This window comes from Scheffersomyces stipitis, chromosome 3, assembly GCF_000209165.1.
Source record: "Scheffersomyces stipitis CBS 6054 chromosome 3, complete sequence".
Lineage (NCBI taxonomy): Eukaryota > Fungi > Ascomycota > Pichiomycetes > Serinales > Debaryomycetaceae > Scheffersomyces > Scheffersomyces stipitis.
In genome coordinates this window covers 368,665-381,231 of record NC_009043.1, presented here as the reverse complement: position 1 = coordinate 381,231, position 12,567 = coordinate 368,665, and the positions used below count along the sequence as shown (strand labels likewise).

The following is a 12,567-nucleotide window of genomic DNA, read 5'->3' as shown; positions in this document are numbered from 1 at the left end:
AAAAATTAATGACATAGAAAATAAATAAATAAATAGATTGACAAACATGCAGGATTTCTCCAGAATTTTTAGGACTTTCTATTGCGATTCGTTTTTTCAACAATCACGTGCGCCCTTTCTGTATATTCAAAATGGCTCTATTGAAATGCAACTTTCCACATCATGTTTTTCTTCTACAGTTACGCAAAAAGATGGTTTTGACGACACGTATAGGCACAGCTTGTGCTGTGACCCGTCACAGTGTCGGACCGATGGCAGTCGGTTTCCGAGGGATGAGTCCCCGTATCTCGTCATCTCTCACAAGACGTTTCTCAACCTTTGCCAGATCTGGCCCCAAGCCTAGATCTTTCAAAAGGATGTTCACAGTAGGTGTAGCACTTGGCTTAGGAGGCTCGGCATTATACTACACTAACGACAATGTCCGTCACGTGGTTCTTACGGCAGAAAGGGTCACGGTGGTGACAGTTGCTGTCTTCAGGTGTTTCAACATGTACTTACAAACGCTTGGGAAGGACTACGAGTCCCGTGAAGAGCGCTCCAAGGCGTTAAAGAAGACCCACAAGCGAGCAGCTGATATCACCTTGAGAGCCTTAGAGACGAATGGAGGTATCTACATCAAGTTGGGTCAGCATATCACTGCCCTTACCTATTTATTGCCTAGAGAATGGACAGATACAATGATACCCTTACAAGATCAGTGTCCTCGTTCGTCCATGGAGGAGATCGAGAAAATGTTTGTCAACGATTTGGGTACCTCAGTGAATGATATGTTTTCAGAGTTTGATCCAGAACCGGTCGGTGTAGCCTCTTTGGCACAAGTCCATATAGCAACGCTCAGAGAGTCGGGCGAAAAAGTGGCTGTCAAGATCCAGCACCCTTCCTTGCAAGAATTTGTTCCTCTTGATGTTTTCTTGACGAAGACCGTGTTTGAGTTGATGTACAAGTTTTTCCCAGAATACCCCCTCACCTGGCTTGGTGAAGAAATGCAGAGCTCTATCTTTATCGAATTGGACTTTACAAAAGAAGCAGAAAATGCTCAAAAGACGGCTGCTTACTTCAAGGACCTCAAGAGAGAGACTGCTTTGAAAGTTCCTAAGATTGTCGAAGCTCAGCAAAGAATATTGATTATGGAATATGTAGGAGGTGCCAGATTAGACAACCTCGATTATTTACGAGAACACAACATTTCTGCCGCCGATGTTTCGTCGTGTTTGTCACACATATTCAACGACATGATCTTCACGCCAGGCGTAGGATTACACTGTGATCCTCATGGAGGTAACTTGGCTATTAGAGCTCTAGAAAACTCGGAATACAAGAACGGCCATAACTTTGAAATCATCTTATATGACCATGGTTTGTACAGAGATATACCGGTTCAGATGAAACGTGATTACTCTCACTTCTGGTTGGCTGTTCTTGATAGTGATGTGCCCAAAATGAGAGAGTACGCTGAGAAGTTTGCTGGAATACAAGGCGATCAAAAGTTCAGAATCTTTGTCTCTGCCATCACCGGAAGAGCTCCAGAAAATGCATTGAACGACATCAAGAAACTGAGATCCGAAGAAGAAATTAGGATCATCCAAAACGAGTTGAACTACCTGGAAGGTGTTCTTGAAGACTTGATGGATATCTTAAGTTCTATGCCGAGAATGGTGTTGTTGATTCTCAAGACAAATGACTTAACAAGGAGCTTGGATGAGAATTTGAACAACCCCTTGGGACCTGAGAGAACCTTTTTGATTTTGGCAAATTACTGCGCTCGTGTAGTTTACGACGAAGAAAACGAGAAAATAGCCAAGGAGTACAAATCGTATTCGGTAAAAAAATTTGTTCATTACTTGACCAACTGGTGGTCCTACCACAAAAGAACTAGCCAATTGTTCCTTTATGACTTTATCGTCATGCTACGCAACGCTAGAAGGAGACTCTCCTTGTAATGCCAATACGACGATAGTCTTGTAAATATATATATTGGTCAACTATCCTAATAATACAAAACAATGCGGTGTGAAATGAAAATGCTGAGATGTGTCGAAAGTAGATGATTTTAGAAATTCTCACATATCCTTCTTGATTTTGTCCAATAAATTATTGATTCTAGGACCCATACGTGGTTGTCCAGTCTTGGTGGTCTGGGATATTCTTTCTTTTCTCTTTTCCCTCTCTCTATTCTTTCTTTCTATGGTTTGGCGTCTTTCTCTTACATCTTCCAACTTTGCCTTTCTGTTTTCTTCCTTTCTCTGCTTGGCTATCTTGGCCCTTTCAGCAAAGTTCATAGGTTTCACCTTTTCCTGTTTTGGCAAAGGTTTTCTTTCTCTTCTTTCTTGTATTTGATCTGCTTCGTCTTCGCCACTCTCTAATTGGTAAATGCTAGTGTTATCTATTTCATCTCTTGGAGTGCTCATTCCTTCCTTTTCTAACAATTTGAAGTAACTCTTTCTCAATCTGGCTCTATGAGTTAATGCTTTCTTGATATCCCTAGATTTTGTCTCACGCATATCCACGTAAGAGCTTCTGCTCTTTCCTCTGAAGCTTTTGCCTCCTCTTCCTGGTTTGTCAAATGCCATTTTGTGGAACTGAAAAAAAGTACGAATACTGGCAAAAGTACGAATCTGAAGTTGCATTCAAACTTTTGTAGATGGGCATCTTATGATGGAAATTATGCAGGATCGTCTTTTCCTTGGATAGAAAGTGACTCCACCTATTTAAAACAGAGTATTGCTCAATGTTTCATATTCAACACCAAAACATGAATAAACCAAAGGCGCGTGTAACTATCTGTTAAGTTCGACTGTTTCCAACATATAATTTGTGTATTGACTCTTCTTTAATCGGAAATCCTTCTGTCTTATACTAGTCACGTGAACGGAACCGGTTTTTGAACGGAACAAAGCTTGTCTCTTCCAAGGAACGGCTGCAAATGCTACCTTCTGGAGATTTAATATAATTGCTGGGAAATCCATATATATATATATAACCTGTATAACCATCAGCAAGGGATAAAAATTGCCAAATCTTAAAATTTTTCGTTCTGAGAAATCTTAATTGCTTATTTTAACAAAAGGTTGCGAATAATAGATATAAAATGTAAATCTCATGCGTCAGTTGATTATTCTATACTAGCTTTCAAAAATTCTGGAATTTACTTCATTGCATTATTTGTAAATAACTAAACTGTCATGTGGATTATTAGTCGTTAAAGGTTAAGCCAAGGGCAGTAAAGTAAATCAATATTGTTCTATTCGTAGTCGTCATCACTATCTGCGTCCTCGTAGTAGCCGTTTTCAATTAAATCTTGAAATTGTCTTAGCTGTTCTGGAGAAAGAATTTGCAAAAGTTGCTCCTCCGTAGCCCCATTGACAAGTTCTTCCAACTCCCTTTCTTCTTGTGCTGTAAGTTCATGGTCGGTTTTGTCGCTGTCCAGATCATTCGATGGCTCATGTTCAAAGGTATTCTTCTTCAGACCAGAGAAGCCAAATTTCGTTTTCAATTCTTCTATCTGCTTAGCAGTGCTTTCTGGAGGCACGTATTTCCATTGTCTTTTAGGCTCCTTTTCTACATAATCGTCTTGTTGATCGTCTTCCATAGTGTATTTATCTAATATCTCTAGCATTTTCTTCTGGGAAGCCGTTTCTGTTTCCGAGCTTTCTACGTTTTTCTTGAGGAACTGTTTGGAGCAGCTTTCATGCTCTGGCGACTTGAAACACACCATGGAACAGTATAATATCTTACATTGTGGGCATGCATAATTAGATGTGTTCTGATGGCATATTCCACAGAGAATAGTTGTGGAAGACTGCGAGCTTAGATCTTGGCCCTGGGGTCGAAGCATCATGAATACACAACCAATTGTATATCTACTGCACTAGCTAAACCCTATTCAAAATCATACATGGTGGGTAGAAAAGAAAGAACTGGATCTTTTATCAAAATGAATTGTAGGTTTTCGCTTTGCAATTCGCACTCTGAAATTCTTTTTCTTGTAGATTTCCAAAAGTTAATTTTCATGAAGAAGGAAGAAGGATTCTAGTTTTATGTTCAAGGACTTCGAAATTTGAGATAGGCATACTTTTGATTCTTACTCCTTTTTACTACTTCTATGTTTTCTATAACTGTGTTGTAGATTGGGAGTGTAGTCGCGTCAACTACGTCATTGTGTTTTCACACTTTCCTCGCATTATTTACGAATGTACTTATGTACAGTTATCAGACTGTTGAAATATTTCAGATCGTGAATTATTCTTGATTTTCACCTTAATTGATCTCCACATGTGTTCACATATACAGCCATGTCCGACAAACCGAAGCTAAACAACCAAGCATATACGCTGATACCGCAGGCCCATTTTGCCGAGAATCACAATCTACAGCCTTTGGACGATGATGATTCAGATAATATCCAGCCTTTTCATGCAGATTCTGATTTCGAAGAAACCGATTTCCACAGAAATTCCAATTCGCATTTACGTCCAACGGATCAATTCGACCTAGAGTCAGTCAACTCACTCGATTACGAAGTAGAAGTTGGTGGGAATGGAACAACAGAAAGTGTGGAAAATGGTAGGTCCAGTATGAGAATGGCTTTCATGAACATGGCCAATTCCATTTTGGGAGCTGGGATCATTGGCCAGCCATTTGCTTTCAGAAACGCTGGACTTGTTGGCGGAATCTTGGTAATGATTGGTTTGACTTTTGTCATTGACTGGACTCTCCGATTGATTGTCATCAACTCCCACTTGTCGCAGACTAGATCGTACCAAGACACCGTAAACTATTGCTATGGAACTTACGGCAAGATCTTACTTTTGTTTGCTATTAGTTCCTTTGCGTATGGAGGTTGTATGGCTTTCTGTGTAATCATCGGTGATACCATACCTCATGTATTGAAGGCATTCATCCCCAAATCGGTCACTAGTTCTGACTCCGTTTTTGGATGGTTGTTCAAGCGTAATTCAATCATTGTATTGTTCACCACTTGCATTTCATATCCCTTGTCGCTTAATAGAGACATCTCTAAATTGGCAAAGGCTTCAGGCTTTGCATTAGTAGGGATGTTGATCATCGTAGTTCTCACTGTAGCCAGAGGGCCATTTGTGGATCCTTCGTTGAGATCTGATTTGACAGCCTTGGAATGGACAGTTAACTTTAACATTTTCCAAGGTATTTCAGTTATTTCTTTCGCATTGGTCTGCCACCATAACACCATTCTCATCTACCAATCAATGAAGAATGCTACCCTCTCCAAATTTGCCAAATTGACCCACATCTCATGTGGTGTTTCTATGGTCTGTTGTTTGGTTATGGGAATCAGCGGTTTGTTGAACTTTGGTGATGCCACAAAGGGAAACATCTTGAACAACTTCAAGAGCAACGATAACTGGATTAACGTAGCCAGGTTTTGCTTTGGATTGAATATGTTGACTACCTTTCCGTTAGAGATTTTTGTCGTCAGAGATGTCCTAAAAGACATTGTCCTAGCAAACAGTTCCGACGCTCAGAATGGAAGCACAGCCCATCTTGAGTTGAGCTCCAAACAGCATTTTGTTATAACCACCGTGCTCGTGTTTTCTTCTATGTCTGTTTCATTATTCACCTGTAATCTCGGTATTATATTAGAGTTGATAGGTGCAACTTCGGCATCATTGATGGCATACATCATCCCTCCATTGTGCTACTTCAAGCTTTCATGGGATCAAATCGACTACAAGAACGCAGGAAAAAAAGACAAGAGAGACTTTATCATATGGAAGGCATTACCCAGCATCTCCTGTGTTCTCTTTGGCTTTGCTGTTATGTTTATTTCGTCATTCATGAGCATTCGTACCAGTCTTAAAGACACTGAAGGTGGTCATTGTGTAGAAGATTAACTTACATATTTAGAGACATACGGAAAAAGAATAGCTGCATTTATCAGAATACATCTATATATTCATGTAGACAGTTTACTCATCTTCATCATCACTAATAACTAGCCTCTTCTTACGTTTAACGGTTGGTGTCGCTTCTTCTCCCTCTTCAGCACTGACGTAATTCTCAGACACATTATTGTCACTGTCATTTTCATCATCTTCAATTCTTAATCTCTTTCGGATTTGGACCTCAGATACTTCTTCACTAGAGTCTTCGTTCTCGGAATCAGAAGGTTGAGATTCTGAAATTTGAGATTCTGGCTGAGTAACTGTAAGTCCAGTACGTCCAAGTTGACTGTCGTCTTGGTGACTATGAGTATCAACACCATCTGAAATGTTAGCTACAGATTCAACTGCACGAACAACTTGACTAGCTGTAGCAATTCCACCTGTAGACTCTAAACTAGCCCATACCTTCTTGAATTCACTCAACTGCTGTGCATTAACGATACCACCAGATGAATTCAACATTTGCCTCAAACGCTCCTCTCTTTCAAAGAAAGCTTCATCGTCCGATTCGTCGTCAGAATCATGAACGAATTCTGAAGACTTCACTTCTTTTCTCAATTCACTTTCATCATCGGAATCCACATTAAACCTTGGAGGACGACGACTACGTGATTGCAACAGCTTTTTCTTGATAGTGGAGCTGGACTTATTTCCTCTTTTTCTAGCTTTACCTTTCTCACGATTTTCAGCTCCACTGATAGCACGTTCCAATTCATCCAATTCAGTAAGCATATCATAGTGGCTCTCGTTTGGTCTATCTTTTGGTGTGATCTCGAATGCAATATCGTCTTCGCTGTCCAGGTAATCAATTGGTCTATCAACTGTGTCCCCTGTGCTTCTCAAGAAATACGATGGGTCTTTGCCATCCTCGAAGGTAGCAGGTTGTAAGCCCATCCATTTCTTTATCAACGTTATTGCACTGTCAATATCTGAACTTGTCAACTTACTCGGAACTTGACATTCCTGACTCAAGGAATAACCAGGAATTAAACCAACAGTTCTCAACAACAACCGCAAATGAGAATTCGTAAGAACATATTGCCTGAAGTCTTCTTTAAGTTGGAGCACTTCATCAACATCCTCATCCAATTGCTTAATTCCATGAATACGTTGCAAGTCTTCCACTAGACAAACCAACATATTCAGAAGTCCTTGTTCATATAGGGCACTTACCAAAATCTTGTACTTTTCGTTGTCCTCAAAATGTCTAACAAACTCCAATGGTTTGCCAGGTTCAAATCTTTTGACATTAGCACTTCTAATTTCTCTTTCTGTTTGAATGTATAGTTCTCCTGTTGCCAAATAAGTTTTAGATTCTGCATCTTCAAATCTTGGAAACAAAATTTCAATAGGGTTGGGGAATCTCTCGATGCTAGCCTTGAATTTCTTCATGAAATAGTATATGAATTCATCTACCTGCCCTCGAATATTGCTTTGAGATGGTAAGTAATCCCGAAGCTTGTGTAGCACTTGCATGAAATCTAGTCTGTACAATCCATTGAAATCCTTTCTTACCACAAATAATCGGTGGAAATAAGTAAGACATTTCTTGATTTCATAGTGGGTAAGATCTTCGTATCGCGATAAATACTCAATGTAGGTTGAAACAGTGTCTTGGTGGAAGAATTTAACCTCTGTGCGCTCGTAGTTGATTTTTCTTTCTCTGGTGACTCGGGCATGAGTACGTTTATCTTCAGTATCCGATTCATCTACTTGCTCAACAGCGTCGGATTGATCATTTGATTCTTTATTTGCTTTTTTCTTCGAGTTCCTTCTAGTTGTTTGTATAAATAACTTAACATCCTCTTCGGCAAAATTCTTTAATGTCTTGAGCAAGATGTGAACCACAGAAATACAAACCTTTAGGTACTCAGGAGAATGCCTAGAAGCAGTCTGAGGTAAATGATAAAGAATAGAAAGGAAATCCTGTGTTACGAGTAAGTGACTTATAATTCCCTCTGCCAACTCTCGATCCAACTCGTTCTGCTCCTCGTCCCCTGCCGAACTCGAAGATCTAGTAAAGAGCGTATTAGAAATCTCCAAAAGTTCTTTCAAACAGATCAACACTACATGAAGTGAACTCCATCGCTTAGGGGAAATACTGAAAGAATCAACACAGTACTTTACAAGCAAGATAAAATTCACTTGACTGAGAGCTGCACCAACAGAGCCAAAATCGTTCCTGTCATCTTCTTCACCTATTGGTTGCAAGTTAGTTGTCCCAGAAGAGTAAAGAACGGTCTTTTCTCGCTTATACTGGAAGAACCATGCAATCGTCAAGAAAAATGTAGCAGTTTCGTATTCTTTTTCAAGAATGGAGTCTGAACTGGAGAAAACAGACGATAATTTTTCTATTAAAATGTTAAAGCAACCGCCAGCTAAGAACAGTTCGATAAACTCATGAAGGATGACGAGGCCCCCATAGTTCATATAGGTAGTGTTCGATGACTTTGTGTACTCGTCCGAATCGTATTTGAAATATGAACGATTCTTCCATTTCTTAGAACGATCAAGTTTTTGCATTGTCTGTCCAGCATTGATCAATGCTTCTTGTCCAGAAACTACGAAAGACATTGAATGATCACCTCTGATGGAAAGCAACGATCCGAAGCGGCCATGTCTTGTGGACATACTCTGCGTTTGACTATTTTTGATCTTGGATTCTTTTGCTAGAAGATCTTGCAATTGCAAGCCTGTTGTAGATGAAGCTGGTGGTACATTGTGGAATGGCAGTGAGGAGTTGCCGGGGTCGTTGATCTCTGTTGGAATGCGCATTTGCTTTAGTTTCAAGATATCATTTGGATCGACACCTCTGACTAACAAATGGATACATTCCAAAAGAGTAGGGCCGAGAAACCGACTATCGAAATCTACACCTATTCCACTGGATAGAGTGAGAAAGAGCATCAATACTCTGTTCTTGCTGAATGCAGAAATTGTGGCGGACAACGAAATGTCATCGTATGAGACCCCTTCAGGCATATTATCGGTAACAACAATTGTCTTGGATGACTTTTTGGAAATACTGGGACTGGGGGGCTCTACGTACAAAATGTTTCTGAAGAAGAAAAGAACTAATCTCATGATAGCATTGTCTTTTGGTTCACGGTCAACTCTTTCCTTTGAAATTATGGGAAGAACCAAGCGAATTACTGCCTTGAGAGTCTGGCCCTTGTTGTAGGTTAAAATAGCTCTCTTGTATTTGATCTGTGCTTTCTTCACATCGTAATAGAGCAACTTCTGCTTGTCTGACAGCTCCGGGCGCAACTCCACAGACCAAGTCAATAAAACGAGCAATTCCAAACATGCCAACATAATTTTTTCCATAGTTCGTTTGTTTCTGAAATCTTCTTTTTTCTTATTCTTTGAATCCCATTGACAGAGAATTACAATCAAGTCGTTAATTACCAATCCTGATTCGGCACATGCCAAAGCTACCTGATAACTGTCCTGTCTGTCGTCTACGGATTTAATCCATCTTTTGATATCTTTCAAACATGCCAAAGCATCGTGGCCGAGTTTATATGGAGGTGGGGAGATATTGGAAGTGTGATCTGGACCACCCAAAGCAGACACCAAAACGGAAATATGAGCTCTCAACACTTTCAGGGCCTGAGATTCATTTGGAGCCAATGCTTCTGTCATGGTTCGTATCCTGTCTATTTGGGGCTGGCCGTATTCGTCTACATCGTCTTGGTTCCGTGAATCTGGATCTCTTTCATTGCGATTCTCATTTTCGAGATTGTCGTTTTCTTCGTCGGAAACGATAAAACCATCCAACTCCGCGTCGTCAGCGTCGTAGGCGTCATAATAACGGGTCCGCTCAGTTTCTATGTCCGAGACACTCATTTCATGACCTCAAGATCTCTTTAGTTAACTTGTAGAACTACATGGGTTAAAGCAATTTCCAGAATATTTCAGATTTCATAAACAACGCGTAGAATGCAGAGTGCGACACGTAAAGACAAGTTGTCGCGTGCTTACATCAGCAGTAGACACAAGACACATTTCTTCCAATTTATGGTTGCAGTCTCGAAGCTCGGAAGGTCGTAGACAATTCGTTAGCGGATACCACCCACAAGTTGTGCTATTCAGTCAGAGGTGTTGTCGTTCTGTTCTGAAAAATATTCGTGGTAATTTTTTATGTAAATTTCACTCTGTCGCAGCCACTTCGTATACTGCCCGAATGTCACATCGTTTTTTCATTTCTCGACACCGGCTCTCTCTATTGTAAGGACCGTCAACAACATTGGAACATATACAGCTAAGCAGGAACGTCTTTCCAAGAATGGGCACGGCGTGAGAATCGTATCATCTTCGCAGGCCCAGGAATTCCATACATTACAGAACAATTGAATAATTTCACTTCCAGGAACCAAACTCCTTGTTCGCTACTACTTACACAGCCGGCCACTGTTGGAAATTTCATTGAGCATTGTATCCGTGGAGATGAATTTCTTGTTGACCGCAGTTTATTATAATCAGGAGGGAGGTATTGTTCTCCGGCCAACTTTCTTTGCCGCAGTCCCCACGAACACCTGCCCTGCAGCACAATAAAAATGTGCTAGTGGCATAGTTACCAACTAGAGCCAAGTCCACTATCAAGTTTCCTCATGGCTTAAATGGAGATATACTTTCATAGCCCCGGGGCATCGTTGCAGTTGCTCTGGTTCAGCCGCTTAGAGCAGCTTGGACATATCCGGTTACAGATCACAATGAATCAGGGCGCTGTTCTCCCTAAGCTTTATTCTAAACTAGGTTTTACAATGCGTATGCTCATCCTTGTACCGCTATGATTTGCGAGTGATGTAGCCGAACAATGGCATTTAGAGTGCATTTTTAACTTCGGTATTGTTGCATGCTAGCAAAGTTTATTTCCTATCTGCACAGAATACGAGCCTAGTTGCAAAATTGCCGACAGGGCAAATTTGTGATGGCATCAGCCCTATTCTAGCCGGACGCAGAGGCTCTGTTCAACACCGCTGCCATGGGGCAAAAGATGTTCCCTCGTCTTACCGAAGAAAATTATTCCTTCGGCAACTACACGGTGCATGTGTGCTGGGCCAACCGTATGCATGTTTGAATCAGTGGTGCACACAAAGGCTCCATTCGGAGACAGCTGCGTTAGAGGACATGGGCAATTTCAATCTATATGCGATGCTGAACCGTAGCCTATTACTATATCGCTGCTTGTAAGAAAATAGTCATGCGGACTACCAGCTAGAAACGTCCGAAATACGCCCTACAATACACAACCAGCACTAAAATATGTTTAGAGTAGTGCTGGTTGATAAGCAGTAAGATTCCATCTACAGCTTTCCGCTAAGCTACCAGCAGTTGAGGGTAGTACTAACGAGAAGCGGGCGCAAACCAACGCCTGAAATTTAATTAGGGGTTAATGAGGAGCTGACGTTTCTCCAACAACAAATGCAAAAGGAATAGTACAGTCAGGTTGTTGTGGTCTTCAGGCTACTGTTTCTCCTTCGTCGACCAAAATTGGGGGTCCACTGCAAGCTGTAGTCCCTACAGAATTTAATTTAGAATCCATTCGTATTACTACTGTCAAGATCGGCATTGGAAAAGACAGCTCAATGTTGTCAACAAATCCATGGAACCTAATCCAGAAATCCGGTCAAATCTTGGCTTAAGTCAGAGTGAAGCTCTGTATGCATAGCAATCAAAAAATACAGTGTAGTAATTTTAAGGGATCAGGCAAACCCATACATTTTTCAGTCCAGTAATGCTGTACGAGAGGTAGTTTCACCAAGGTCAAAAAATCAAATGACACTACTACTGCCATACCGGACCGAGTCCATTATTATTAACCTTAAACGATGAGTTTCCTACCTGGATTCTTCCGAATTGGTGAATAATCAATGCCATGAACCACCTCACAAGATGCCCAAGATTCCGGCTAAACACAAATCAACTTCATTTATCCTGGAGCGTATAGATTGCGCAACCTGAATGCATGTCGATTGAAAATCATGTGAAAAAGACAACTTACTCGTACAATCTATGGTACTATTTAGGAAGGTTATGGTGGATTAGGAATGAGACGTCCACTTGAGCAGCATGCACCTACAGATAATATAGTTTATGTATGGTGCATTTACGTAGATAACAGGGTAGCCCTGTATGATTCAAAAAAAAAAAACTAAGTGTGCAAAAGTATGGACCTAATATCGGCACTGTAGCATCGGGATCATACAAAGTAGAAGTATAGGTGAAAGTGATACTACCATTTCCACGGCGCTGGTAAACACTATTTATTTATAGACCAGCAAAATCCGGATCGAGTTGCTATCGAACAGGTTGATAAATTGATATATAGAGACATTTCGGCATTTTTAATATTTTTTGTTCTACTCAGGGTTCTTGGTGGAAAATATAATTCATTTTACGATAGAGTTCGAATAGAACCAGAGTCGCTAGATTGGGTCAGTTCCGCCGCTAAATTGTCTTCCAAGAACATCGAAGTGAGAACGCCTCAGCATTATAATTGAATCCAGTTATACTTTGCGAGCTCAACAGAATTTAACGGTCATAGAGAGAAATCAAGGAGCACACACCAGAACCATAAATCCCTAGCAATAGTGGACAACAGATCCGGAACTAGCGCAACTATTCCGAAGACATTCGAGCC

The 12,567-nt window shown here is 40.7% G+C and overlaps 5 protein-coding genes across 5 annotated transcripts; 2 read left to right on the top strand and 3 right to left on the bottom strand. All coding sequences in view use genetic code 12, as the record gives it.

Moving 5' to 3' along the window:
• Positions 1-131: 131 nt before the first annotated feature.
• Positions 132-1,940, top strand: PICST_30558 (predicted protein; the record flags this gene model as incomplete). Its single annotated transcript, XM_001383664.1, has 1 exon — positions 132-1,940. The coding sequence occupies one exon, from the start codon at positions 132-134 to the stop codon at positions 1,938-1,940; it is 1,809 nt and encodes a 602-aa protein (XP_001383701.2).
• Positions 1,941-2,060: 120 nt separating this feature from the next.
• PICST_30557 (predicted protein) lies at positions 2,061-2,570 on the bottom strand (the record flags this gene model as incomplete). The annotated part of the gene is made up of 1 exon (XM_001383313.1): positions 2,061-2,570. One exon carries the CDS (start codon positions 2,568-2,570, stop codon positions 2,061-2,063), a length of 510 nt encoding a protein of 169 aa, XP_001383350.1.
• A 671-nt stretch (positions 2,571-3,241) lies between these two features.
• PICST_30556 (cytochrome c heme-binding site) lies at positions 3,242-3,835 on the bottom strand (the record flags this gene model as incomplete). Its single annotated transcript, XM_001383312.1, has 1 exon — positions 3,242-3,835. One exon carries the CDS (start codon positions 3,833-3,835, stop codon positions 3,242-3,244), a length of 594 nt encoding a protein of 197 aa, XP_001383349.2.
• Positions 3,836-4,595: 760 nt separating this feature from the next.
• On the top strand, positions 4,596-5,870 carry PICST_57811 (vacuolar amino acid transporter 2; the record flags this gene model as incomplete). Its single annotated transcript, XM_001383663.1, has 1 exon — positions 4,596-5,870. One exon carries the CDS (start codon positions 4,596-4,598, stop codon positions 5,868-5,870), a length of 1,275 nt encoding a protein of 424 aa, XP_001383700.1.
• Positions 5,871-5,945: 75 nt separating this feature from the next.
• On the bottom strand, positions 5,946-9,776 carry PICST_88189 (topoisomerase I interacting factor; the record flags this gene model as incomplete). The annotated part of the gene is made up of 2 exons (XM_001383311.1): positions 6,209-9,776; positions 5,946-6,154 (listed from the first exon to the last, which is right to left on the bottom strand). The coding sequence occupies exons 1-2, from the start codon at positions 9,768-9,770 to the stop codon at positions 5,946-5,948; spliced, it is 3,771 nt and encodes a 1,256-aa protein (XP_001383348.2). The 5' UTR covers positions 9,771-9,776.
• Positions 9,777-12,567: the final 2,791 nt, after the last annotated feature.